Below are 27,990 nucleotides of genomic sequence, written 5' to 3'. Positions count from 1 at the left end.
GTGTATAGTATAGGCTTTATATTCCACTAAAATATCTGTTAACTAAATTTACATGTTGATGCTCTGAAGATGATGATTACTTCTAATCAAATACTTATATTAAAATTTTTCGTTCAAATTAATGTACAATATTCTGTAATCTTTTCAGAAACTTACAGTAATAGTATTATTTAAACAATTTAAATATTCTAGGCCAGAGGTTCCTAACCTGGGGTTTACACACCTCTTTGGGTCCGCAAAAAATAATCTCGGGGTTCGCCAAGTCAAAAAGGTCCGCAAGGGGTCCGCGAACAATTTGGGAGTCCTCAAAAATGTTTTCATGATTCGGTATATTTCTTGTCCTACAGCAGTGTGATAAAAATTTTATTCTTACTGCCAATTATGCTTGTCAATAATGAAGTGTACAGTACTTTTGACATAATAACATAGACTTCGTTTCACTCTAAAAATTTTTTAACAGGCATTGTATTTTTTAATTCCAATATTTTGGTGATCCTGTTAGAATGTTTTATATTGTTTTTTTATGTATACTTTATGTAAAGATGTTTAGTATAGGAGAGGCACATGATAGTGCCATACGTACATAGAAATTATGCGCCTCAGCCCCAACCATGTTGGAGTTTACTGTAGGTGGTTTCTATGAATGCTGTTTAATGTTGTACTTTCGTGGCAAATCATCGTCTATCTAAAATCTAAATATGGAGAATTATGGTAGTAATATTTAGACATAGGGGTCTGTGAAGATTTTTGAAATATCCCGGGGGGTCCACGAATGCAAAAAGGTTGGGAACCACTGTTCTAGGCCATAAATAAAATAACATTGGAGGATGGAAAGTGATGCACTTTAAAATCCAAACTTTATTGATAGAATTGTGCTTGTATCTATACTTTAAAATCTTGTTAGTGGTATCAATCTCTAGATTTTGGGTTGGTAATACCAACTCCCTGGTAATACTAGCCTGCTATAAAAGACCAAGGAATTGTCTAATTTCTTTTCAAATTCATTATTTTATTAGGTGTGTATTGCTGAAAAATGACTCCATCCATTGCTAGATTCTGACCTTAATTTAACAATATCTGACATTATTCAAATCTGATGCTTTTTTACTATACATCAACCTCCTCTTCCAACTGTTGGTTTCATTGTTGTTGAATGGAAGTGATTTTAAGTCATCTAATGAGTCATGGTTGACTCCAGAGAGACAGATAAACCACTCAAGTAGCCTCTGGAAATGAATACCTTAAATGCTCGAATAAGCGCCGCGGCACTTATGAAATTTGTGGAGGCTTCAGTGCGGCGCTTATTCGAGAGTGGCGCTTATAAAAAAAATATTGGCATGGCAATTTCTATGCCCGTAATATTGTTACCTATCTCACGTATTCCCGTAGTTCAGTAGGCCTATCAAAGATCATACGTCATCGTAAATAAACGTTTATAAAGAAAGGCTTTATTGTGTTATTTATTCACTTTAAAACTATATAGTTACATTGTATTTAAAACCCTGCTTCTCTAAGTGTTTCATTACAACCGGGGAAATATACTCTTGATTAAATGCTGCGGCACTTTTTCGAAAAAATCAGGTTTGGTGCAGCACTTATCCGAGCATTTAAGGTACTAGTCAACTGACCAGACAATTATTACTCAGGAACTACAATACATGCACCAATGTGAAACATATTGTAATTGTTGACCTATTCTCATAATAGTGAACAACTTTTTTTCTGCTTTGATGTTGATTTACACTATTGAACTTTATTTTGTGTTATTTCACTTTGTCATATTTTTATACTTAGCTTATAAACTTCAGTCATGTTAGCTGAAAACATAGAAGCTAAAAGATAAGCCAATTGAATTCGACAGATTCATTTACCTGTTGTCAACAAAACATTTTTTGACTTGGAATTGAAAAAACAGTCAACAGTATTTGAATATTTCTTAGCCATCTACGCAGCTGCTACTGCAGTACGAATTAGAACTACTTGCTCTTGGGCAAAAAAAGAAAACTTAAATTTGGCAAGAATACTTACAGTACACTCTACTCAGATTTCACTTCAATTAATTAATTTTGCTATAAATAATTTTATTTTATCTAATCCATACACAATTACGATAATAACTTTTCCTACCTTTTTTTAAAATTTCATTTTTATATAACTTTTGTATACTTTCAAAACATTTACTGTAGTAAGCTAATCAAGTTATTAATTACTTTACGTTTGTATTATTTTTTTATACAAAATTTGTATATAGTTGTATTTATGTTAAGTCAAAACGGCCTTGTGAAAAACACAATTTTTGTGAATCAAGTATCTCCATTTGAAAATAAAGTTATTATTATTATATTATGAACATGTTAGAAAAAATGAATTACATTATATATAGGCCTATATTACTAAGTTCATAATTTTAGACCAAACCAAAGAAAATTATCAATAACAAACCTTACCAATAGTTGGGAAAATCAACATATGACTTTTAACATCATCTGTAAGTAAATAAATCGATCTGCTCGCAGTGTTAGACCATGGAGAAATTAGTTCTAATTCCTCCATGGTTAGACGTATCCAAAGATCATGCAAGATACAGTATAAGTTTCATCAGAATAACAACTTAAAGCCAAGCTGCAGAGGAAAAATTATTTTTATTTTTATTTTTATTTTTTTTAAATTTTAATTTTAATTTTTTAATTTTATTTTTTATGCAACTGATTTTTCTAAGACACAAAAGTGTGATGAAAAAATTAGAGAAATGGTTAATGAGATACAGATTTTTGAATATTTAATAAAAATTGAGGGGAAAAGGTGGAAAAAGATGGTTTATATTCCCCTTCCCCACCCCCAACTAGTTTTTAAATAGTTTTTTTGTGTCTAAGAAAATAAATTGTACAACTTATCAGCATTTTTTTTTCTCTGGATCCTAACTTTAAAGTACAGTGCTGGGGTAGGCCCTGCTGTTATCTCCTCCCCTTGCATTATCCTGACATTTTTGGAGCATCTCATCATCACATCAACTCAAGTTGGAGTATCTTTACATTTCAGAATTAATTACTGATAACGTAAGCATTCTTCAGGTTATTGAATGCATTCTAATCTAAACATGTGTTATGAATCCTTTACTTTTTCTGGATTCTTTTCCAGTCCAGACATTTACTCATAGAGGGATGATCTCATAAGGTCCCAGACTGACTGGTATCTGAGGATACTACAGGGACATTCTTAGAATGTAACTGTATGGAAAAATAGGAAGTGAATTGTATTTCCATAAAGGATAGGCAAGGAAAGTGGATCTGAATGATGTGGGGATACTTCAAGATGTTGAGCGCAAAAGTTAAACAAAATTGGTTTTGCTAACAGTCTTGCTTTTTTTCAGTCTAGATTATTTCATCACTTCAAATCTATAGAATATTGCATCAAATATTTAAAATTCCCTATAAATAAACCCAAAATAATTATTTATTTTGTGAACAAGATATGGAGTCACTTAAATACTGTACACTTAATACAAATTCAACAAAATAAATGCAAACTTTAAAATAACTAAAACTGAGAAATTAGAAAATGAACTTAAAATAATACAATATTATAGTACACACCCCATATAACACACAAATATATCCCTCCCCCACGCACTCCTTTTTCTAATTTGAACCACATGAAATTAGTAAAAATGAAAAAAAACCCCAAAAAACAATTCTATTCTACTCTCATTTACCCCCTCCCTCAATTATACATTAATTAGTTAATTAATTAATTAGTTCCAGAACATTATAGAGTAACGACTGTAATTTATGAAATACAGTAAATAAATACATAGCACCTAATATAATTAAGAAAAATAGTTGTTTAAATAAAGTAAATAATACTAATAATTTAATAATATATATTAATACTTGCAGTATACCACGTAGAGAAATTTAATAATACGAATTATTATTCAAATCGCAACAATACCAGGTACAATATAATAAATTTGCATTAAACTGGGGTTGACTTAACTTCTGATCGTCTGGAGCATGCAATCTTAGCATACTTTTTACAAAATTTGTCTAAAGCCAGTTACTCACTGCATGCGACGGCGACGCAACGAAGAACGCACGCGAAGACGCGGACCCAACAGATCGTCTTTTTAATGAGGATCTGTTCAGATTGCCACTGACAATCAGCAGTGAGTGTCCGGCTTAGGCTTGAAGCATCTTTACTAAGTAATTTGTTTTCATAATTAAGGGTAAATAATGTTATAGTATAAATTTACATTTCTGAATGTAATTAAAAACATCTTTGATTTTTGTATTATTTAAAACCAGCTTTACAGCATAATTACACTATTACCGGTGTTGATTTATTGTGGAAATCCCTTTCTAAATCTCTTGAGCTTTTTAATTTGAAATATCTGTACTCACTTTATAGTACTTATGTACACAAAAATAATTCCTATGAAAGTACAGTAGCTGATTTGCAGCAAATTAAAATGATTGAATAAGTAATATCTTTTTAGTGTACCTCATTCATGCAATTAAAAGTTATTTATTTGTTTTGTTGCACACTCCAGGCTAGACCTAAAGGAGAAGGTTTAACACCCTACCAGGGCAAGAAGCGATGTTTTGGTGAGTACAAGTGTCCAAAGTGCAAACGCAAATGGATGAGCGGAAACAGTTGGGCCAACATGGGACAAGAGTGTATCAAGTGCCACATTAATGTATATCCTCATAAACAGGTTAGTTCTTATGAATATTCATTACTAATTGACATATTTCAATTTACAGTACCCTGTTTATTGAATGTTACAATATTAAGCATCTAAGCATAAAGTTCAAAATTTACTTTGTGTATCCGGAAATATTCCTGTTAGCAAATTCTATTTTTCTCCAAAATTATAGTATAAATGATTGTTTATACAGTATGTTTTGATGATTGGATTGAAAGATAATCTTTTATTACAACCTTCAACTTACTGTCACAAACACAAAGAGATAGATTTCGGAACTTGGGTTTGTAACAACTTCCTTTTTATAGCCAATCAAAGCAGAGAAGAGGAAGCATAAAAATTGACTTTAGACACATCCTACTTGGGTACTTGTTTATGCAAGGAACATTACTAAGCCCACATATCTCATAAAATAATAGTGTATTATCATTATCAAAGGTGAATCATGGTGATTAAATTTTTAGTCCTCCACTGTCTGTTATATATCTACAAGTATTGATGGTAGTTGGTGTGGGTGCTAATGGGGGAACAGAGGTTTTGTTGGGTGGATGCTCGATGATTAAGTGAGGGTGTTAGCAGGCAAAGTAAGGTGATGTAAGGTGACGATTAACTACTAAAAAAAATTTCCAGGGGTGGGAAACTTGTATATGACTCTGTCCACTGCAAAATGATTTGGTTTGCACAACCTGTAAGAACTAAATAAATTGAATGTTAATTTTGGTAAATATGGGTATTCAGCATTTTATATACTACTACTAGAGTGTAGTATGTTTGTCTATATATTTGGCTATTCTGCTTGGCTTATTACAGTAGGTCAAACCATGACATTAAAATCTTTTAAATACTGCACTACATCCCAATAGTGATATAAAAATTTAAGTGGTTTGGCTTTGAAGTTTGTTTTTTCATCTATTTTTATATGCTTATTCTAAATTATCACATTTTTGCCATTTCGTGCAACAGCCTCATTTTGTGTCAGGAAGTCACATAGTTAAGTTTCAATATTTAAATTCATTATGACATTTAAATTTTATATGTAAAGTTATTTACATGATATCTGTTTTCAATACACTTGTGTCTAGTTCATTTCAATTACAAAATATCAATTGATATTAAAAATCCTTTTATTCGTAAGACATTATTTTATGAGCTGTTGTTAAAAACTATTTTGTAAATCTTTCTTATCTAGCGCCCTCTTGAGAAGCCAGATGGACTTGATGTGTCAGACCAGAGTAAAGAGCATCCACAACATCTCTGTGAAAAGTGCAAAGCTCTTGGTTACTATTGCCGACGAGTCCAATAGCCCAATGTTTTATGTAGTGTTATCTTCTGGCTTGTACTTAATCGGTTCTACATTTCGTTTGCTGATCTGCACCAAAACAAGAATGTCGTTTCTCAACTCGTGGTAGTTCCTGTCTTAACTTATGATGATATATCAGATATATTTGGCAACGCCTTAATCTTTGGTTTGATGTACATCTAGTATGAGACATTGGCGTTACTAGCACGGTTGTTTTTAATTGTCAAAATATGTGACATATCAAAGACAAGTATGAGAAAAGTAGTGTAATATTTGTTGTCAAAGATTATGTAGTTACCATAAACTGCATTCCACCTACCATGACAGTGTAAAAAGCAACAACTTCTGTGTCAAAAATTATAATGTCTCCACAACTGTACATATATGTATACTGGCAATTTTTATTCCGATATTTTTAACCCAGTTTATGCAGCATCGTATGCTATCGAATATTCTTAAGATATTTGTGTTCTAGTAATCCAGACCACTAAATCTGGATGAGCACCTTATACTATACTCCTATTAGATTTGTTAAATGAAGTATTCATATAGAAAAGTACAAGTTTCACTGTGCAAGCAACACGGTTTGTTTCTGATAATTTGTATTTAGGTGCTACTGTGAGAATGTGTTTCACATGTTGGTTATTTATTTTGTTTTATGAATAAGCAACCAACCAAATTAATTTTCAAATGGTTTGATGTGTAATCTGTTTTTAAAATCTAGTGTTTTATCAGGAGATGTCTTCGTTAGAAAGTGTGGTGAGCTAAAGAATTGAAAGAAAATTAATTTCAGCAATAGTCATGAATTGATGTATAAACATGTTTTAATAATAGGGTAACTTTGTAAACTAAATAATGTGTGCTATTTAGCCCTAGGATTATTGGTGCTAAAGTGTTTGTCAAAGAATGATTGCCTAGTGCTGCCAAGTAAAAACCAGGGGCGGATCCAGGATTTGAAAGAGGGGGGGGGGGGGGAGGGGTTTCAAAATTTTTCCCAAAAACCTGAAAATGAAAGAGGGGTCCCTTTAATGATTTCTTCAAAATTCAAGGTTTTACCCCTCTTAAAAAAAGATTTTATCTCATTCTTAGGCCTATACCATAGAAGAAAATCAAAGATATAGTCAATACATTATTAGGCCTATATTCCAACAATATTGAGTAGTTGGATGCATAGTCTTTCTTATAGATCGATGAACCGATTAAGAACACTTTTGTACATAAATTATTACGACGTCGAGCCAAAAACAATGTTTTTAATTGTATTTAATCGAATGTTAGTTGGGCTAAGCCTAGTTTGTCCGATCTGCTAACCTATGCCTAGGTAGGTGAGCATGCCTTTTGTAACCCAGGACCCAGTCTATATATTTTGTTACATTTCTTCACAGAGGAGGGTTCGTTTGAACCCCCCCCCCCCTGGATCCGCCACTGAAAACTCTAACAATAGTGTTATATGAAATTTTAAAACAAATTTCTGCACATTTCTACTTACATTTTGTTAACATATTTGTATTAATTATTTTCAGATAGATCCAAATATTTATGCCCAAACATAAACAAAAATCTGTTTTCTTGTCTGGGAGTTTTTCTTGTGGTATATTCTTTATTTGGTTCAAATTTTTCTTAAGGTTTGAAGATTTATTAGTTTAGTGGGTTTTATGGCCCATAGAAATTACTGCAAAGGGTATGTTGCTTGCAAATGGACACTACAAGGTCATTATGAAAATTCCTTTGGTTTGACCATTGACTGATGAAAAAAAACAGTGAAACGTCTGTTAAAATCATTTTTGGAAGATTTCCAATTTTGGAATGTAACCTTTTGATTGTTGTTGGTACAAAATCTGAGATTTATTATCTGTATGATTTAATGCTATTCCTTTTACCTCCTTTTGTGTTTTAAAATCAAGTTAGTTTTAAGCTTTCATGTTTCAAAATTAATTAGTTCTTGATGTAAACAATCAACTTTAATTTTTACATATTTTTTTGGAAAATATTAATGGCCAATGTAAGTTATCGAGCATATAAATTTATTCCAGTTTTTGTTTTGAAGATATTGATTTTAGACTGGTTATAGAAATTATTGGTTATTCCAAGGGTCCATATATGTAGATTATCAGAAGCAACAGTGTTTATATATTGATATATTATATAAAATGATGATTCAAGTGTTAATTATTTATATAATACATGAAATAGGTTATTCAAAGTGGGCTCTTTGTTACAATTTGTGAATATTCAGTTGATTGCTGTTTTCATAATTTTAGATGTTACTAAATTTTTAATAATTTGTACCTCGTCTTGTCGTTACAATATTTATGAGGAAACAGTTTGTGTGTATATGGTTTTTAAGTTTGATGTGGGTCGAATCCAAGAGCAAGCCTTTCACGTTTCTCAAAATACGAGGATTTATAGTACATACTTTACTGTATAGTATGTACTAAAAAAGTACAATATTTAATTAACAAGTTCATTTTACTTAGCCATTTGATGTGTATATAGCTAGCTAGTCTTATCATATTGTTTTAAACGTAAAAAAAGGATATAATATAAATATTGATAATATTATTGATACTAATATTTGTAGATTAAATGAAAATGTTTATAATAAAATGTAGATAAAGTTTCTTGTAAACAAGACATTACTTTCAAGATGATTTTAAAAATACTAAATTTACTAATATCAGTACTCATAAAAAAATTGTTTGAACAAGGGAGGCCTCTCGGTTGAATTGAATTGTTTACTTTTTGGGAAAACCTAGTATTTGGCTGATTTCTTTAGATTTTAGAAAAAAAAAATCTGTTAAAACTGAATTGGAAATTCATTCAAATTATCAGAATGATAAAAATAAAATGTGAATCTACTACATATATAAAAAATTGTTCCTGCTACTGTATTTTCCTGCATGTTTTGAATTATTTTATACAGTACAGTGTATCCTCTGTAGTATATTAAAATACCTCAATCAGATGAAGAATTTGTTTTGTAAATAATTGTATTTTAAAGCCTAACCTATTTATGACTACTGTAACAGTCTGTTAATGTTTATTTTATGTGAAAATACTTGCTTCTATTTAAAAATTAATATGCTTAGTTCTGATAACTTGGAACAAATATTTCTGTTCAGGTACTGTATATTTAGTATTTGATTAACTTGAAAGTAATGCTTGTGTATGTAACTATAGCAACCGATGTGATCATAATCTTTGTAACCTTGATTCATTTACACAGAAGTGAGGAGATGAAACTATTTAATATAAATGATAAATATTTTGCAGTTGAGATGTTGACTTACATCTGAATATGTAAAGTTTGCTATTGTTTGACTAAGCCTGCAAAATTAATATTTTTCAAGAAAAAAAATATTTGAACATATTAATAGTACTAATGATAAAAAAAAAAAAAACATTAGCAGATAGAGGTGTTCCATGTAGAAAATATACTTTCAATTATTTGTTTTTCACACTCTTCTAAGTTTGCTGTGTATATTAGGATATTGAAGAGATAACATTGTTTTTTACATAAGCTTTTGAACATTATAAGTTTATATTCTCATATTTCATAGGGAAAATTAAAAACATGTTTCTTATATGGGTTACTTAAAAAATGAGATGAGGCCTCCCCCCTCCCACTTCCCCTTACTTTAAAAAATGGTTACTATTCGCACAGACTGGTATATCTCATCTTAGTTCTGGCTAAATTACATAAAGATACTTGTAGCGGACAAGAATGACTTAATTTCTATAGCATTTTCTAGTCTGGATGAAGTGGTAGAAAGATGGGTAAAGCAGAAAAACATGTTTTTGAAAATAAATAAATAACTTTGGTCTAATTACGTATTTCCTATCCCTGTGATGTTATTCTTTTCAAATAGGCTAAAAACCAAAGCTATGAATATTTTACTATGCAAAGCTCGACTATTTTAATTCCTTTTTAGCTATTCTACTTAAATAATTTATATTGGCAACTATAGAAATTTCAAATTGACAGTGAATAGGCCAACTGTACAAACACATCTTCACTAGATGTGATTACTTTTGTTCATTAAATCTAAATGTACTGGACTATATTTTATTCATGTAATTTTCTCTTGAGATATAATGTAACAGATTTTGAATTATGAGTTTGCTGTGATTAATGGCATCCTAGGTTAGAATAATGTTCTAGCGCTAATTGATAGGAGTTCACACTGACATTATAAACATTACTTGAATGTTCTGATCTCAAAATTAATCCTGGTACCCTGTATAGCATTGTTTAGTGGCAGGAATGTGAATTTGCTATGCTTTTGTCTGATGTTATAATTTAGAATATAAATGCAGTAAATATGCTAAATAGCATATGGTTAGCTCTTATCACAAATGATTATAATTATTTACTCAGTTTCATATTGATCAATTTATTGTTATGTATATACTAACTTCACATTACATGTTGTATTTTATAGAACAACTATAAAATGTTTTACGGAATTAAGAATTAATTTTCATTTAACACTATAACTGTCAGATATATGCCGGTTGTTGTATAATTAACAAGGCTATTTTTATGTGTGCATATTAACTATTTTTTTTAGAGTTATCTTATTTTCAACACACAGACATATATATGCATTTGAAGTTTAAATGTTCTTTAGCTTTAACCAAAAATGTGATAGAAAATTCAGATCAAAGAAGGAAAGCTGAAAATGTCTTCCCATAAGTTGTTGATCACTCGAGTTTTTGTTCAAGTTTCGAATTTGCCTGAGAAAACTTTAATGTAGGATTTCCTGAATGTTATTTTCAACTAACAAGCAATATGGTAAATTATGTACTTAATATAGAATGAAACATGGTTGCTATGGAGGAAGGATGCCAGGGTCAGAGTTCATATGTTATAATTAGTGTCATGTTCTTTCCTCTTTGATCTAAGACTATTTGAAATAAATAATTATTGGCATTTAAATTAGGGGTCATGCATAAAAAAATTCATAATTAATTTATAAAAATTACTTCCACAAGTTTTTGCTTGTGGTATCAAATGCAGAATGCAAATGAATTCCATAGCCTACTAGAATATATCAGGACTTTGATGAGCTTGGGAAAACAGGTTTTAATAAACAAAAGAATTAGTAATTCTCAAATGAGTGGAATGGTAAAACAATGACATATATATTGACAGACATATTAAATAATTGTCTGTCTTTTTCACTTAAATTGGACAACTCAATTAAGTATTTTGTACTGCAAAAGAGATAGGGCCTATGACATATGCTACAGAATGTGTCATGAAGCTCATGTGAATGCCATTCTGATGACCAATCCAAATGAACAAATCTGCTATATATATCTTGAAGAAAAAAAATAACCATGATTGAAAACTTGTAAAAGCTAGGCACACTGTGTAGGCCGACAGTCAACCAATGCCTTATGTGGAGACTACAGCTTATCTGGGATGATGACATGGAAAATAATAATTATACCATACCTAGAGATTTATTTAAATACAATATCATTAATTTCTAATACAAATATGCTATATACCATTATATTATATAAGTCCTAATAAAAAAAAAATGATTAGTTTATCACCCTTGCCCACATGTCTTCTATGGTAATTAAAAAAGAAAACATTTTTGAAAAAAACTATTTTTAAAAATATTTTTTTAGTAAATAGTTATAGATATTGAATGTATTATCTCAATCATGTATTTTACTTAAAATATCAATGCACCAGAAAACCACCCAAAGGTGATATTTGGCTTTAGCAAAATAAAAAAATATAAAGCCTGCCCCACCTCCCCCCAACCCATCACTTTTCCAGCCTAGATAGGGTGATAAACTAATTACTTTTTTATAGGGCCTTACATAAGAAAATCTATGTTTACATGATAAAAAGTTAAGTAAATACTGCTAGAAACCTTATGCTTGACTATTATATTTCGGTTATTAATATTTTACTTGACTATTATATTTCGGTTATTAATATTTTACACACTGGTTCACTGTTGGTTATTATGGAACTAGACAAGCAGTGAGCACAAGGCAGACTGACCTTAGCTTGAATTGGAATTCAAGGCATTCCTTTACTCCAATGACATCACTGAACTCTGACCTTTACTGGTATGTTATTGTGTACTAGTGCCTTTGTTAGGAAATGTTTCATAACGACTCCCTGGTTTGATGAAAGTTTTTATAACAATAACATTTAATAATAATGTTCAAAATACCAGAATCTAACAGTGTGATATATACAGTATATATTTTTCCTAAAAAGTTTTTTCTAACTTGTGAGAGTTTTTTAACAGTAAATATTTAAAATCAATTGGGTGTGTCACTATAATAAAATAGAATGTTACCAAGTTTTATGAACTTGTTTGTGTTTCTTTTTTACCCTAGAAAGTTTAATCATAGTTCATTTTAAGTCACACAAAATGACAATAATAGCTCAGGGAGAAGCTCATGAAATATTTTATCATAAAATTGTGATATCCTATTGTGGAATTTGATTGATAATGTATATTCATAGCAGTGTAATGAAAATGGAGCAACTTCCTACTTTTCTAGACACCCACTTTTTACAGATATTAATACTGATACGATGGGATTTGTAATATAACTCTTACTTTCCTTAAATACATGAATGCTCTTATGTGTCATCTTCAGTCTAACAATTATGGTACTGTATTCTGTTGTACATGATACTGTATATCCATACAAGTCTATTGAAAAAAGAATAACTTTTTTACACATGATATCTTTACTTAGGTCCCATAGCCTATACTAATAATTGTATTGAACATAAACTGCAATTTTATCATATTCTAAGGAGGTACAGTAATAATCTGTTTTGTACCTAGATTTAATTCAGTATAATTTTATTTATCTTTGCATTTGCAAGAAGGTTTTACACATGGTGGCTATATGTATATATAAATAACATGGAAATACAGACTCGGCTAAAATAAAATACATAGTTTATGCATTATAATGTATTCATGGTAAATGTTCTTTTAACATTGCCATCAAAGGCAAAGTTTTTGTGTTTGGCATATGATACTGATTAATAAAATAAATCATTGCTAAACATTATATATAAATCTCTAATTGTAAGTGATATATATGTTGCTGTGTAGCATGAGTGATACCTGATCTCATATTTTTGATATATGATGATTGATAAACCTAAAATCTACTGTATCACAAACACCAATAAATTAACAGACATAAAATCAGTTTTGAAGTGAGCAAAAACAGAACAGTGTTGTACTGAAAATTGCAGAGGTACCAATATATTACAGTACCTCCCCATTCAAACTTTTTTAAGTAAAAATGTAAAAGTAAGTTTTCTTATAGATTGTTTGCTGTGTACTATATATATTTTGTTAAATAGTAATCATAGTTATTATTCAGGTATTTTAATTTAATGTATGGAGGTTTAATTTTTTGTATGAAGTTATATTTTGAGAAAATGAACTCTTGACTATGAATGGAACTGTTGAATATTCATTTCCAGATTGAGTAAACCAAGATTATCTTATATAATAATATGTATATATTATAGGTTTTCATGACGGTATGTACATACTTAGAATTCAGATACAAGCATTGTTCATTTACCTAGCATATGAAGAGTTCATATTCATATTATGTTACAATTGTTAGCAGTTTATGGAAATTTAAGTTGTATAGTCACAGTGTGTTACTGTACATTTTATTAGATCTACAGTATATGTTTTTTTCTTCACTCTGGTTTTGTTAATGTTGCGACATTTATCATTAAAACAAGCATTTTAAAACCTGTATTCATAACACAAACCAAATGCAAGTAGGGTTTTATTACTGTTAAGAGATAGTATAATGTACAGCGTTGTTGTTTAGGGGTACAATTAACTTTACCATCTTGGGGTGGCTCACTATCCTTTCATCTGCCCCTAATGGTTATTTTCCAGTAAGCTGTAGCACATGGAAAGTTGTACAGCGTTGCCTTATTGGTTGTGCAGCATAAAGGTACTGCACTAAAACTAAAAATGAAATGTTTGTTTGGTTGGAGGTACACCTTTTTGGTTTTTGAATTGAGGCATATTTAGCGCCTCTCTGGTAAAGTAATTAGAAAGTACTACTGTATGTAGCTTGTGCTTAGCCGTTTGTGTGGGTTTGTTTCGCTGACCTGTTGGTCTAGTACCAATGATCTTGCAAGTTTAACGTAACAGGATGCATTCTGCAATCCCAAGTCAAATTCAGTGCCTTTTTGAGTGAGTTTGTTGTTGCTTTGTTCAAGCGTTTCCAATACTTGTTGATTGGACAATGTGTATCCAAAAAAGGATATTTTTAGTGACAAAAAGTTGGTTGTCTGATGTTCTGGACAAGTATCAGTGTGAAAGGTTGCCCTTGTGTTATGGATATGATATAATATTTCTTGAAAAAAAATATAGATTTGTGGTGGGCTGGTCCAATATTGTTTACCTTTTCTACTAGGGATTTGAATAAATGCTTTTAAGCAAGTTTTTGTCATTATATTTTGTACTCAAAAGTAAAATTTGAAACATGCATGAAGAAAATTAATAAACATTGTTATAAATTTACTGGTTTTTAGTTTCATCTTCCTTTAATGTGTATCAAACCTAAGTATATATAGAAGTTTTCTATATAATGTTAATATTATTATATTAAAAATACATCGTACAACAATATAAAAATGTGTGTCAAGTTTATGCAAACTTGACACCACCAAATTAAGATATTCTTTGGATGCATGCAAATTATATGATATATGTGACCCAAGCTCACAAACGGGCTGTAAACTCGTCCTCAGGCCAAAATGAGTTTTTGTTATAATGGCATAGAACATATCATTTACTTTAAAATGACAGTTAAATGAATTCAATCAGGTATCTGGAAGCAAAGTTATGACCATTTGAGTAATTGTCATCTATCACCATTCTTAAATCAAGTTTTGAGAAAAATGCTTTTATTTTCGGCAGGTTTCTATTCATTTTTCATTAGCTCCCATCCGAAAATGGCTAAATTTTACCTCTTACAGTTGGAATTTTAAACTCAAACTTCAGGAATAGTAAGATTAATAGTCATACTTTATTTATTACACAAAAACCTAATTCACACAAAATTCACATTCTACGCACTATTCTGGGTATTGAGGCTTGTTTCTCAATACAGTGCAGTGCGAATTTACAGCCCGTTTGTAAGCTAGGGTCACATATATCATACAGAATATACATGCGTAACATTGCTGTCTGTGATAGGACCTGAAAGACCTCTCATTCAGGCAGTGGATATTAGCAGTAAAAAATCTGCTTACACAGATTTTTCAAGAGGGCGCACTCCAACTCTTATTTAAATGATAAGCAAAATTGTGTTACAGCTAGTAAAATGCCACTGATCTCTATTTAATGGCTGGATTGCTCATTGGCTGATTTTAGTGAAGCCATTTGGCACCATGTTGGAGAGCTGTCTGTCATAGAACCTGGAAGACCTCTCCTTCAGGCAGTGGATATTAGCAGTAGAAAGTCTGCTTACACAGTTTTTTCCAAGAGGGTGTACTCCAACTCTTATCTTAATGATAAGCAAAATTGTGTTACAGCTAGTAAAATACCACTGATCTCTATTATAATGGCTGGATTGCTCATTGGCTGGTTTTAGTGAAGCCACCTGGCACGATTTTGGGCAGTCCAAAATGCCATGAATACAGCATCAGAAAGCAAAACTTTAGAACCCCAATGCGACGTTCTCCAGTGGTTAGTAGATGTGAAAAAAACATTTCATAAAATTTAATTTTTGTATTAATAAGTATTGCAAGAATTGTCATTTTTTAACAATACAGTAATTTAAACAAATGCCATAACTAGATTGGTATGTTACTTGGGCTGTTGCATATGGTGCCGGTGGCTTCACTTTTTACTGTACAGTGAATGGCCAGTGAGCAATCCATCCATTATTATAGAGATCAGTATAAATAATGCTCATTAAATGTTGAATTGCTCATTTTAAAAGGTCAACTAAGTTATCAAGTTCAAATGAGATTTTAAAAATTATTTTTTTGCTGATTAACAGATTATACTACGAAACTCTAAATAAAGACTACTGTACCAATCAATGGGTCTATGCACAAAAAATGATTAATGGTATTAAATGCATATGCTGATAAGATATTTAGTAGTTTCAACTGTGCATGCCTATATCTAAGGTCAATCAACAAATCTATGTTGTGTGAATTACCTTGATATGAATATGCATGTCTTACAGATAAGGCTAGAATTTTATTCAAAATTCTTTGTTCACTTTTTGGAACAATACCTGTAGTTTATAAAGGTGACATCTATCAGTGAGGAGCTAATAACTTAATTAACAAACTAAGAAATTCAAATATTTTTACTTTTATTTTAAAATTTTAATAGCTTTAATAACACAGACAATATAACTTGCATACATGTTTATGAACAAAATTACATGGTACAGTTAACAAAATAAGTATGGCGTTATACATACAATTTCATTATGTTATATATTATTTTATGTTAACCTCTTTATTTAACAATATTTAATGAGGGTGGCCATTATGCTCTACATTACTGAGAAGCTAATATTAGGGCCATCAAGTATAAATATAATCAATGAATATGATTTGAAGATTCAATCAAGTTATTGCTACGGAAACTAACATAGGTTATTATCTGCTTATAATTACGATACAAACCAACTAACAAAACAACTGTTACTTCTCAACTTTTCAAAATGTTCACATGCTTTGTGTAATATTTGAGGTACTGTACTTCACAATTCAACACATTTTAGTCCATTCTCAAAAGGGAGGAATGGTACTATTATTATACCATTATGAGGGCATAGTCCACAAGGAGGATGAATAAACTACACTGACAGGGAGCGTATGGTCCACATTTAAGAGGTGGGGTTAGAATAAACTTTAGGAAAAGGGCTAGTCGACTTTTAGGGGAAGGGAATAGCCTAGTGGTAGTATAATATGGGCCTTTCCAGTGTCAAACTTTAACCAATCAAAGGATGTTATTCAACAGGCAGGGGAGGAACATGTGTATGTCTCACAAACACAAAAGTTTATATATGTCCACATACTCGTCTGCCTTTCTCTAGGAATACCTTTCACTTTTTGGGGATAGAATAGAAGATAACCTGAAGGTAGTACAGTATACTATGGACCTTTCTAAAGTGACAAAATTAACAAGTGAGCGAGTGACAAAAAAAATCAGAACATGTTATTCAATAGACAAGGCCAGGAATTTTGTCCCACAAACAAGTTTACATCCACACGCTAAGCTATGTTTCTTTTGTGGATCTTAGAAACAATATTCAAGGGGCAGAGCTTTGTGGAACATTTGATTACTGTTCTACAATTGCACTTTCATTATTAGGAACGTATCGCTTCTTACCACCAAGCTACATCTTGCCTATGATGTTGGTTAGATTTTGAAATTGAATCAGAATGGAAATTTCATAAACCATAATACAATAGTATATTATTAAAAGTATTAATTATTAAGAATTAAAAAAGTACTCTAATCCTTAAAACTGCATAACTGATGGTTATTTTAGAAATAAAACCACGACAATAATTAACCGAAATTGCGGGCGTATGGCAGTAATATTTAAACTGGCTCAGCACTTTGGTTCAAATTTATATACATTGCATTGAACGTTGCATCTGAAAGAATTTAATGGAATTTAATATATAATATAGGTAGGTTTAAAGGTCAGTTTGTTCAAGCATTACATACTAAACACTGTAGAGTAAAATCTACATGTTACTGTGAATGGGAGGATCTTATCTGTGACTGGTGGTAGTCCCATTGGTGGCCGTGGTTGACGCTGTGCTGAAGCAGGAATCAAGGAAAGCTTCTGCAATTTCACTGACCATCGATCGATCCGGAATACTTTGAGCCATGCCATAAATAGCAGCCTGCAAACAGAAGCAATTCACTTTGAATATATTGATACTGAACAAAAAAAAACCCCACCCCCCAAAGTAAAAACTTTATGAATGAATGAAACTAGTTTCTGTCTGTATAGTAATCTGGAATCTTGAAGTAAAACACTGAATTTCTAATCAAAAATTTATCCAATTCCAGTGAGACACAAAACCAAAACAATTCAATTTTCATCTATTTACAGATTTACTAATAAGAAAATAGGCTACCAGCAATTCAATTGTATAAATGTACAAAACAGATTGTTGACTTTCCAGTTCTTTCTAGGACTGGTCTTATCTGGGCTTGGCATCATATTTCATAACTTCAGCTTATGACGCATTCCTACAGTTTATGAGGCAATATTCCATCATGCACCTCCACCCGTTTTCCAGACAATAGCTAAGTGTCTACTGACTCCCAAATATTAAAAGTAAGCGGAATGAGATAATCCAACTATTTAGGTTACGAACACCTGAATATTTATTTTGAATTTGTATTGAACAAGAGAGAACTAATGGATTTCACTATAGCAGTATTATGCCTATATGACTGTGTGAACTTACAGCACCATCTGCTTTCTTTTTTGGATCTTTCATGATTTCTGCCGTGAGGTTGCGGACATCTTGGACAAATTCATCAGCTACACCTTTACTTGTTTGACGCATTGTCACACACAAATGAAAGCTGTGGCAAAGAAAAATTGGTTTGGTTAAAGATTTACTGTTTTCCAAAAAAAACCAAAAAAAAACACCTAAATAAATTATAAATTGCTCATTTAAATTTCATCGAGTAACAGATAACAAAATAAATCATTTTCAGTGATTTACAGACATATTCAATCTTTAAATTTGCAGACTGTTTATAATAATAATCATTCATATCATCCATAATTATCCACATCATCAATACCTATCATCAATACTGTATAAATAAACACATCATCACAATAATCATCACCAATGACTAACATAATATTCATCCTCATCATCAATACCATCATTATTATAATTATCGTCATAATTGTCATTGCCACAAACAGCATCACCACCATAATCAACAATATCATTAGCATTAAAAACATCACTATAATCAACAGACAATACAGTAATAAGATAGTGAATAACTTTCTTTACTCTTTTTACAGCTGGTATAATTGTACCTTGCGGGGAACTGAAGTACATTCAGATTCCATCCTTTTTTGTTTAAAGCGCTGGACAACCGGTATATATTAAAGTCATGTGACCCAATTGCAACCACGCTCACCTTCGGTTTACCATACACAAAAATACCATTTATTTTTCCAAGTCTAAAAAAAGAGAGTAAAAGTAACTAATTAAATTCACAAAAAACATATTTCTTCATCATGATTAGTAACAAATGCATTTAAGATGGTTGATTCTATTATTTTTTGGGGGTGTTCTATTTTTGGTAATAGTCACTTTATTCAGGTAAAGGTGATAAGCAAGTAAGTGTGATCACATACTGTTCTGCTATATATCTAGTTGTTGACACAATCTTCTTGGTACTTGCTATGTAACCAGACTCTCCAAAATAAATCATCGTTGCCCAACAAGCTGCAACAATTGCACCAGCCCTGCTTCCTGCAATGAACAGACACATGCAGAAATGGGGTCAGTTCAGCAAATTATCAATAGTCCTCTCCTCAGAAATTACAAAAATGAGGACTAATCAACAATACTAAATGTAGTGGGAGTACCTGCCAGGGAGTTTTGGTCTGGAAACCAAAATTTGGAGTTGGCAGACCATGATAGGGATTTGCCTGTGCCTTTGGCAAGGCACCACATATCCATGCTTTACTTTCAATCCAAGTGCATAAATAATATGTACTTAGTAGACTGGCAATATTTTTTACTGAATGATTCAGGCCATCCCGATTTTTTTATGCATAATTAGGAATACTTTCTTGGAAGGAGAATATACATATTGGATGATTATTACTGATTTAAACGAGTAGGGTAGTAATGTGAAGTGATTTGTTAGGCTGGAAGATAGCTAAATAAACACCTCATTGAACACTTTATTATAAGCAGTGATATGTACTTCAGAAACTAAAGCCTGAAGGAATCATTAATAAGTTCATTTTTTTATTGTCGGTACTAACCTGCCAAACCAGGTGAGGCATAGATACCGCCCTGCCAGTCAGGATTAACGTAGTATTGGCGGGCCCGCCATTTCTTGTCGCTATACAAGATGACAGATGAGCCTTTTGGAGCAAATCCATACTACAAGGTGAAAAAGTTTGAAAATTACCACTTCAATCAATCATTTATCTGGAAGCTTTTGTGGGGTCCAAAATGTTTATATTTTAATGTAAAAATTTCTTTACATATATTAATTTTAGCTTAAATTGTTAATGTAAATTCATGTTTTTCACTGCCCTACTTGCTTTAAATTAACAATATTTTATAAACTTGTTAAATATTTTAATAAAATCAGATTCCTTAATAAAATTCAAATAAATTTGGTTGTTTTTGACTGGAATATTTCGTTAGAATTACGTTTATATAGATTTGTGCAATCTACTTTATTTATATTTCAATATATACATTTGCTTCAGCTTTAAATTATATTTTGTCAATAAATGTATCTTGTATAATTACTTTGTGGGTATCCGCTGAAATGCTAGTGACTCCATCAACAGAGAAATCACATGATGGGATGTTGAAACCGGCCTTATTCATGAATGGTACCAAGAAACCACCTAAGCAGCAGTCTACGTGGACAGGAATACCATAACGACGACCTAACTGTTAGATAAAAATGAATGAATATATTTTTGAATTTCAACACCAACTCATTTATTATAACTTTTTTTAAAGAATATTTTTTATTAAACATTATGTACATCACTCAAAAACAGGGATTTTATATACTCACAGCTGCAATGTCGGCAATAGGATCAATTATTCCGTGAGGAAATGCTGGTGCCGATCCAACCAGCATGCACGTCTTCTTGTTAATCAGCTTCTTCATAGCCTTTCAAAGGACAATAAATTTAATTGGTTAAGCAAACACATTTTGAAGATCAAGAACAAAAGAATTTACTTTGATTTTGTGGTGAGTTGAGTGGCCAAGCAGTTAGGCAGGGGCATCGCTAACTACAGCCTTAACATCGGCGCTGGTTCCAGCAGCTCCTCACCAAGGGTTGGGTTGGTAGAACCAAGTCTTCTCGGATAAGGACTTACAATGGAGGTCCTGTGTATACATCCGGCTCGTGTGCACTTTAAAGAACACATTGCATCTTTCGGAAGAGTAGGGGGTTACCCCGATACTATGGTTCATTCAGCCCCTGTCGTTGTGGAATGATGTGAACATGTAGCTACTATTAGCACCTCTTAACAGCTGCTAGGTAGTCATGAAACCACGCCCATATACAATTCAGCACAATCACACTGCAATTTATAGTTTATTCCTTTACGCTTTTACAATAACAATGAAATGTAATATAACTTGCCACAATTATATTTTTGAGTTTAGCATACCTTCACGTTGACCTGAGAGGTTTCAGGGTCAATAGGCACGTGTACTAGCTTCATCTTGAAGTAATATGCTGCTTTGTTGAAGGCAGCATGAACGCTAATGGGAGCCAGTCTAAGAACAAAAAAAAAATAAACAAATTTAATAAGGTGCATGGTTGTATTCATCATGCTAAAATGAGTGAGAATAACTGGAGAATTGCTGATCAAACTGGTATTTTCTTAGTCTGAACTTAAATGTTGTAACACTTTTGAATACAGCTGTACAAGCTACTAGTAAGGCATCAATAAAAGAGTTTCTAAAATGTTTTCTTTTCATCAACTACCATTATTACTATATTTACTGTTTTAATGTTATAAATTGAATTGAATTGACCCATTCTACACAGGTGATTCAATGGAAAATGCAACGACACGACGCACGCGCAAAGGATCATTTTTAATGAAAATCCGTTCAGACTGCCGCTGACAATCAGCAGACGGTGTCGCATCCTCTTGTGCTCGCTCACAGGGTGGTGGCTGACGGGCGTACGACTGTCGTACAATCGTCATACAATGCAGTGGGTGCCCGGCTTTAGGGAGTGGAGGCAGTTAATGAATTTATTGCCCAAGTTGTTCTTCCTGTTAGGAGTCAGTCAGTACTGCACACTTAGTAAAAGTATTAGCAGCTGTAATAAGAATAATTGGGAAATTCTATTTTGTAAGAAGCGGGCTCCCTGCTTTTGGATGTGAAATGAAATAAAATTTAAAAAATAAAATAGTTTTAATGATAGCCCGGCAACTTACATTTCAGGATACAGGATACCTTTATCAAACCAGATACTACGATATGCTAAGCAAGCCATTAGGATGCTCTCAGTACCACCAGAGGTCACCTGTAATTAAAACACATGTTCAAAATGAAAAAGTTAGAAAACAAAAATTGCAAAATTCATGAAAATTGATATCCTGTCTTTGAATTATACATCCCAAGGCCATTACAAATGAACACTATTGATTTGGAATTCATAAACATAATTATCATATTTAATTTGAAGTTAAATTACCATGGTTCATAAATCTGTGAATAGAATTCTCAGATACTCATAAAAGGTACTACTATAATACCTACCTCTATGGTCAGATACACTTCATGCTGGTAGGCCTATTACAATTATGCATAGGTTGTTGCAACAAGTACAGAATGCATTATTAAAACAGACCTTCAATGATCTCTTTGTTAAATATACACCAGAGAGCGGCACAATACCATGGAGCTATTACATTAGAGGAAATCAAAGTTTATCTACAATTGCTAATGTGGACTTAATGATCAGTTAATTCAAATCTTGTCAAACCAAAATATTCAATTCAACTTCAATTTCTATTCATAAACAACATAGTCGAAGTTCTAACTACGGCTAAATCAAGTCCTAGTTTTAGTTCAACTGAAGACGGCTGGCAAACCACGACTATTAAACTATCTAATGAATAAAGCTCATTTTAATAGGCGACGAAATTTTGGAGATCCGGTAACGCAGGTGAATATTAAGCTACCGTCTATCGTTTAAAAAATATTTCCTCATAATTCATATTAGACCATCATTCGCTTAATTAATTTTCTATAATAATAACTATATTAGTTGTTAACATATAACGACAGCAAATTTGAACAGTCACTGAAAAATTGCTTTCTTAGAAAAAATCTTATTGTTGAGCCTGATCGAGGGTGGCGCCATCTTTGTTGTAGTTACGATTATGGAGGAAAGAAACAGATTTTTCCCTCCATGTTACTATGAAGCTACGTGACCACAACGCTAGGGGATTTCATGCAAATCAGGAACAATCACATGTGGCTAGTAAAACATAATAATTTTGTCTTTTGGAAGCTAATCTTCGTGTCTGTTTTGTTGAATACACCGAATACACATTGGACCTACTTATACATTCATTTCACTCTATTGCGAGTTACAAAAAGCACGTTTTTAGTAGGGTAAATATTTCAATTCGACGATATAGCCTGACACTAGGCTGACTAGATATCGACCTGCGGAGTATCACTTTTGTCAAGGTTCGTGTGATTTAGTCGTAGTGCTAGTCGAAGTTTGTTTTAAGAATACTAAATGACGTAATTTTGAAGTTTTAGCTCGAACTACGTCTACAGTTTGTTTTAAGAATACTGGGGTTAGTATGAGAAAGTAGTTAACTATTGAACAGGATACCCAGTATAAAAAAGAAAAAATAAATTTTCAATAGATAATATGGATGATTGCATCAATTGCCACTTACCGTACCACAAGACCCTGGTCCTCCGTTGAACATACTGAGACACATTGCAATAACCTCAGCTTCCATTTTCCTAACTGCCGGGAACACATCTGGGTGGAGCGGATTTGTCCACGCAAACTCACCGTAAATCTAATAAAATATGAAGCAAACACTACATCAAACTTATTTGGGATAGAGTGTGTGCATATTGTAAATTGTTGATATTGATTAAACTCAAGTTGTTAGGTTTAAAATTTAAAGTAATAATTTTTGAAAATGTATTGTTGATTTGGTTTTATTGATGAATTGTCTCTCAATTTTGGTGTATGACTATTTAGTTTTTTGTTTGTATTTGTTTGCTACAGTAGTCTTTTTAATGTTTTACATTCTAATTCCATACTTATATCATCTGGCAAGCACAATAATTTCTTTAGTTTTTTTTGGCGATTATATATTTTCTTGTCATTTTATTTTCATTTTATTAGACACATGGGAGGTCTAATAAAACAGGACTATGAAAATTACTGATGCTTGCTGTTGTCACAGACATTATTACTGATAATATAGAGGTTTGTTATGGTTTTAACACACTGTTGAATCAACGTAACTTATACTGAATGTCGTGTATACACCATTTTCGCCAAATTTTAAATGAACATTTCCGAGAACCTGGCAAATACGACTTGAGGACTATCAGAGGCCTAGCATTTCGCTCTACGTTATTACCATCATGGATTAATTAAACGATAAAATGAAAAAGAATTAAAAACAAGTCTAAGCCTTAAAAAGCTATTTCAATGTACACATACAGTAATTAGCAAAAGATCGTATCTGTTTCTGCTGCTGTTTTAGCAGAGGTCTAGATGTGCTATCAATTAATATTTTCAGTAATTGGTTAACAATTTGTAAGTAAGTAATAAAATAGTACTACAATAGTACAACAATAGCATAATGATAATAATAATAATAATAATATAACAATGACAATTATAGCAACTATAATTAGTAAAGTGAAACTCGCCGTAAATCTAATAAAATATGAAGCAAACACTACATCAAATTCATTTGGGATAGAGTGTGTGCATATTGTAAATTGTTGATACTGATTAATCTCAAGTTGTTAGGTTTAAAATTTAAAGTAATAATTTTTGAAAATGTATTGTTGATTTGGTTTTATTGATGAATTGTCTCTCAATTTTGGTGTATGACTATTTAGTTTTTTGTTTGTATCTGTTTGCTACAGTAGTCTTTTTAATGTTTTACATTCTAATTCCATACTTACATCATCTGGCAAGCACAATAATTTCTTTAGTTTTTTTTGGCGATTATATATTTTCTTGTCATTTTATTTGTGAATTTACATTCAAGAGTGATCACTCATTTTATAATTTATCTCAACTCTGGCATTTTTATGACTCATTATATTTTCATTCTAGTTGCACAGGCCTTTATGGGAGCATAGGGCTCTGGTTGAGTTGAGTGACATGATCTAAATGTGGGTGTTTAATTCAAACTAATATTCATCCAAAAATAGGTGAATATTTTAGGGTCCCAGGCTCTGTGCACTTGCCCCACCTTTAGAAACCTAGTTAAAGTTCAAACCTCACCTTTCCTTTAACGTATGGCATGTTTTTGACACATGTGAAGAAGGTTCTTTTCACACGCTGCATTATGGCTGAAAATACAAATAATAAAATAACAATAACACTCAGCAATAACAAAATATTTACATTGCGCCAATTTCAATTAATGTGGCTTAGATTGTGCAGTTTCCATTAAAAAAAGTAGATAGTCATCAATAATTGATTTTTTTTTACTTGATAAAAGATAGGTAGTAGTAGTGTTACAATAGAAGGTAGGAATCAGGCTTGGACATACTTTAATCTTGAAGAGTATGACACCATTGTAATGGTTAATCCTTAGACTTTACCTTTCAAGGTCCCCACAGCTTCAGAGATTCTGAAAGCCTATCAATCAATAGCTAGGCGAGTTTAGAAATGTTTGATACTAGATTGTTTTGTACTGTTTATTTTACTAAAAATATTTAGCAATATTTGCAATACTAATTTTGATTGATACGATTCAACATTTCTATAATTTGGTTTTTATAATTTGGTTTACATTTGAATGCATTTGTATTTGTATACTATTCAAACATCCAACAGTATAAACACCAATTACAGGTTGAACATTAATATATAAAATACACAATAATCAATAAAAAGCCTAAAGGTTAACTTCCAAAAATAAATAAATATTTAGACATAACATTATTAACCAATTAAACTAACTGCTGATGTATACTGATAAAAATCACGCAAATCTGAGGAAAAAAATTGTTGAATATTAAAAAAAAATTTCAATATATGAACAAAAGGTAACCAAGTTGAGCTTACTGAGTTCTGGATGATTGAGCCATTGGTAAATCCATGTTATAATCAATGTGATCCCGATGGAGAAAGAAATCAACTGCCACGGCTCTACACCAACACATCTGCCATTTACATCTTTTCTTAAATCATCCAGATTCAGAAGGAAAATGTCCTGTATGAGCAATGAGGTAGAATAGAAAATTAAACTTGTATCATGGAGAATAGAATAGTTTCGTCGAGTGTCAATTAAACTGCTCAAATTTGGTTGTGAGTTCTTTCTTGACAATGTTTAAATTAAGAAGGTCGACGAAACATACATAGAATCAATTACGGACTCACAGGTTGTCATTCTTTGGAATTACCATATTCATATAATTAAGTTCTTTTTCAATAGAGGTTTTGGTTGTGATATGGCAACATCATGCCTATATAATGGTTATGATAATGATATCATCATGCCCATATATCGTTCAAATTAGACATCAACATGCCCATATATGAACAAATCATACATACTTGTCACAGAAGAGTTGATAATATTGAAAGATTTTTAGAAGGCATTCTGATTATAAATTATAATTTGTAATTGTCAGTCAAATTTAAACTATTCTGTGTTAATTTAATTTACTATTTAATGTAATTATACATGTGAGTAATTTTCTACCAAGCTAGATCACAACAAAGTTTCTAATAAATTTAAGACAATCGAGGTCTGTGACCAGCCAATGGCTGATGCCAGGGGTCAACCAAGGTCCTGTGTGTCTACTAGATCTGTATAAAAAACACTTACGACATGTGAAGACATGAGTTGCCCTGCAATTAATAGCTACCTCCCCGCATACCTCTAAGGTTACACTAAGTGTAGTTAGAGGCTGATGTTAGGATTCTCTTTTTACGGCATTACAATACACCAAGGCCAATTTAAGTACAGATACTACATTCAGAACTACTTGGCTATTTTTCAGTCAAAATCTTGCCTGGCAAATGCCATAGGTCAGGAGAGCTTACTAAAAAAAGCCTAGGCCCAGAACACCTGATTTTCCCAAAAAAGTAAGCAATGGCTAGGAAAATTTGATGATGGCTTGGGGGCATTAAATGACAATCCAATGGGCCTACTCGTACCCTTTGAAAGAAATATTAGACTTCCTTAATCACAGTAAAAAAAAAAAAGTAGAAATTGTGATTAATATTTTTTTTAAATTACTCGGTGTAATAATATCATCTGGTCAGCCCATTCACAGTACTGTGTTCATTTTAAAAATGTCCTTCTCATTGCATACGCCTGAACATGTATCTTCTAGCACTGCATCGTTTTTAATTAGTTAATTCTGGCCTATAGTACTATTGTATGCATGGCGTTCTCCCCAGCCCAGTGAACATCAACTCCATAATATTTATTTGATATATTATAACAAACTTGTTTTGAAGACCCGATATGTGCGTCGCTCCTCAAGTAGAAACAAAACTAAGAAATTTACTGAAAAATAATATACTTATACCAGCTACGGAACAATGCCAACCGCTGCTGTTTTCATTTCTCTTAACGGCCTGGGCCTAGCCCAGTAGAATACTGTAGTGGGTAGTAGTAGTAGTAGTACGTAGACGGCAGGCAGCAGCAGGTGTCACTCAGTGACAAAAAATACTGTACGTGCAACGATATAACGTAACACAGGCCTAGCTTAGCCCACACGGACGAGGCTTCACTACTTAAACTGTTAGTATAGTATTTTGGCAAAGTTCTGATGATATTTGTAGCTATATCATTATGTGTAACTTACCCAATACACTTCCAGATTTGCCAAAATTTCACTGAAGTCCATTTTTATCAAGATGTACCACCCACAAACTCATAAAACCATAAAATATAATTCTTTGCTGCATTAATGCTGTATCAGTAAATGGGATATGTTGCAATAAAGTGTAGGTGGCGCTGTTG

At 31.9% G+C, this 27,990-nt stretch overlaps 3 protein-coding genes and 1 long non-coding RNA gene across 4 annotated transcripts in view; 2 read left to right on the top strand and 2 right to left on the bottom strand.

Annotated features, from left to right (window-relative positions):
* Nucleotides 1-7,161, top strand: part of LOC117109996 (zinc finger CCHC domain-containing protein 24-like) — a 30,010-nt gene extending 22,849 nt beyond the window's left edge. Inside the window, exons 3-4 of the mRNA XM_033252529.1 lie at nt 4,550-4,714; nt 5,895-7,161. Of these exons, the coding sequence (XP_033108420.1) occupies nt 4,550-4,714; nt 5,895-6,008 (279 nt within the window). The 3' untranslated portion in view covers nt 6,009-7,161. The remainder of the gene's footprint in view (nt 1-4,549; nt 4,715-5,894) is intronic.
* A 5,685-nt stretch (nt 7,162-12,846) lies between these two features.
* On the top strand, nt 12,847-14,026 carry LOC117109970. The gene is made up of 2 exons (XR_004445610.1): nt 12,847-12,979; nt 13,010-14,026. It is a non-coding gene; the product is annotated as an uncharacterized LOC117109970 (long non-coding RNA).
* A 533-nt stretch (nt 14,027-14,559) lies between these two features.
* Nucleotides 14,560-23,831, bottom strand: LOC117109968 (sphingosine-1-phosphate lyase 1-like). Its single transcript, XM_033252485.1, has 10 exons — nt 23,704-23,831; nt 22,222-22,310; nt 21,442-21,550; nt 20,837-20,935; nt 20,560-20,706; nt 20,061-20,181; nt 19,422-19,539; nt 19,098-19,244; nt 18,502-18,622; nt 14,560-17,928 (listed from the first exon to the last, which is right to left on the bottom strand). Exons 1-10 carry the CDS (start codon nt 23,767-23,769, stop codon nt 17,794-17,796), a joined length of 1,152 nt encoding a protein of 383 aa, XP_033108376.1. The 5' UTR covers nt 23,770-23,831; the 3' UTR covers nt 14,560-17,793.
* Nucleotides 23,832-25,271: 1,440 nt separating this feature from the next.
* LOC117109866 (sphingosine-1-phosphate lyase 1-like) lies at nt 25,272-27,963 on the bottom strand. Its single transcript, XM_033252312.1, has 3 exons — nt 27,833-27,963; nt 26,079-26,226; nt 25,272-25,357 (listed from the first exon to the last, which is right to left on the bottom strand). The coding sequence occupies exons 1-3, from the start codon at nt 27,872-27,874 to the stop codon at nt 25,272-25,274; spliced, it is 276 nt and encodes a 91-aa protein (XP_033108203.1). The 5' UTR covers nt 27,875-27,963.
* Between the last annotated feature and the right edge of the window lie 27 nt (nt 27,964-27,990).

Source organism: Anneissia japonica, unplaced genomic scaffold, assembly GCF_011630105.1.
Source record: "Anneissia japonica isolate Jap-2015-1 unplaced genomic scaffold, ASM1163010v1 scaffold585_len4108843_cov191, whole genome shotgun sequence".
Classification (NCBI taxonomy): Eukaryota; Metazoa; Echinodermata; class Crinoidea; order Comatulida; family Comatulidae; genus Anneissia; species Anneissia japonica.
Note: the sequence above shows the minus strand (reverse complement) of the source record. Positions and strands in the feature narration are given on the sequence as shown.

What these genes read in the sequence shown, in the direction of transcription:
- LOC117109968 (XM_033252485.1), bottom strand. Translation starts at nt 23,769, where the DNA reads ATGGAAGCTGAGGTTATTGCAATGTGTCTCAGTATGTTCAACGGAGGA. An exon ending in TTTCAGCGGATACCCACAAA is followed by an intron (nt 20,182 to 20,559) that starts GTAATTATACAA and finishes TTCACCTTGTAG; the next exon opens with TATGGATTTGCTCCAAAAGG. An exon ending in AAAAGAAAGCAGATGGTGCT is followed by an intron (nt 17,929 to 18,501) that starts GTAAGTTCACAC and finishes TTCTGTTTGCAG; the next exon opens with GCTGCTATTTATGGCATGGC.
- LOC117109866 (XM_033252312.1), bottom strand. Translation starts at nt 27,874, where the DNA reads ATGGACTTCAGTGAAATTTTGGCAAATCTGGAAGTGTATTGG. An exon ending in CAAATCTGGAAGTGTATTGG is followed by an intron (nt 26,227 to 27,832) that starts GTAAGTTACACA and finishes TTGCTCATACAG; the next exon opens with GACATTTTCCTTCTGAATCT. An exon ending in GCTCAATCATCCAGAACTCA is followed by an intron (nt 25,358 to 26,078) that starts GTAAGCTCAACT and finishes TTGTATTTTCAG; the next exon opens with CCATAATGCAGCGTGTGAAA.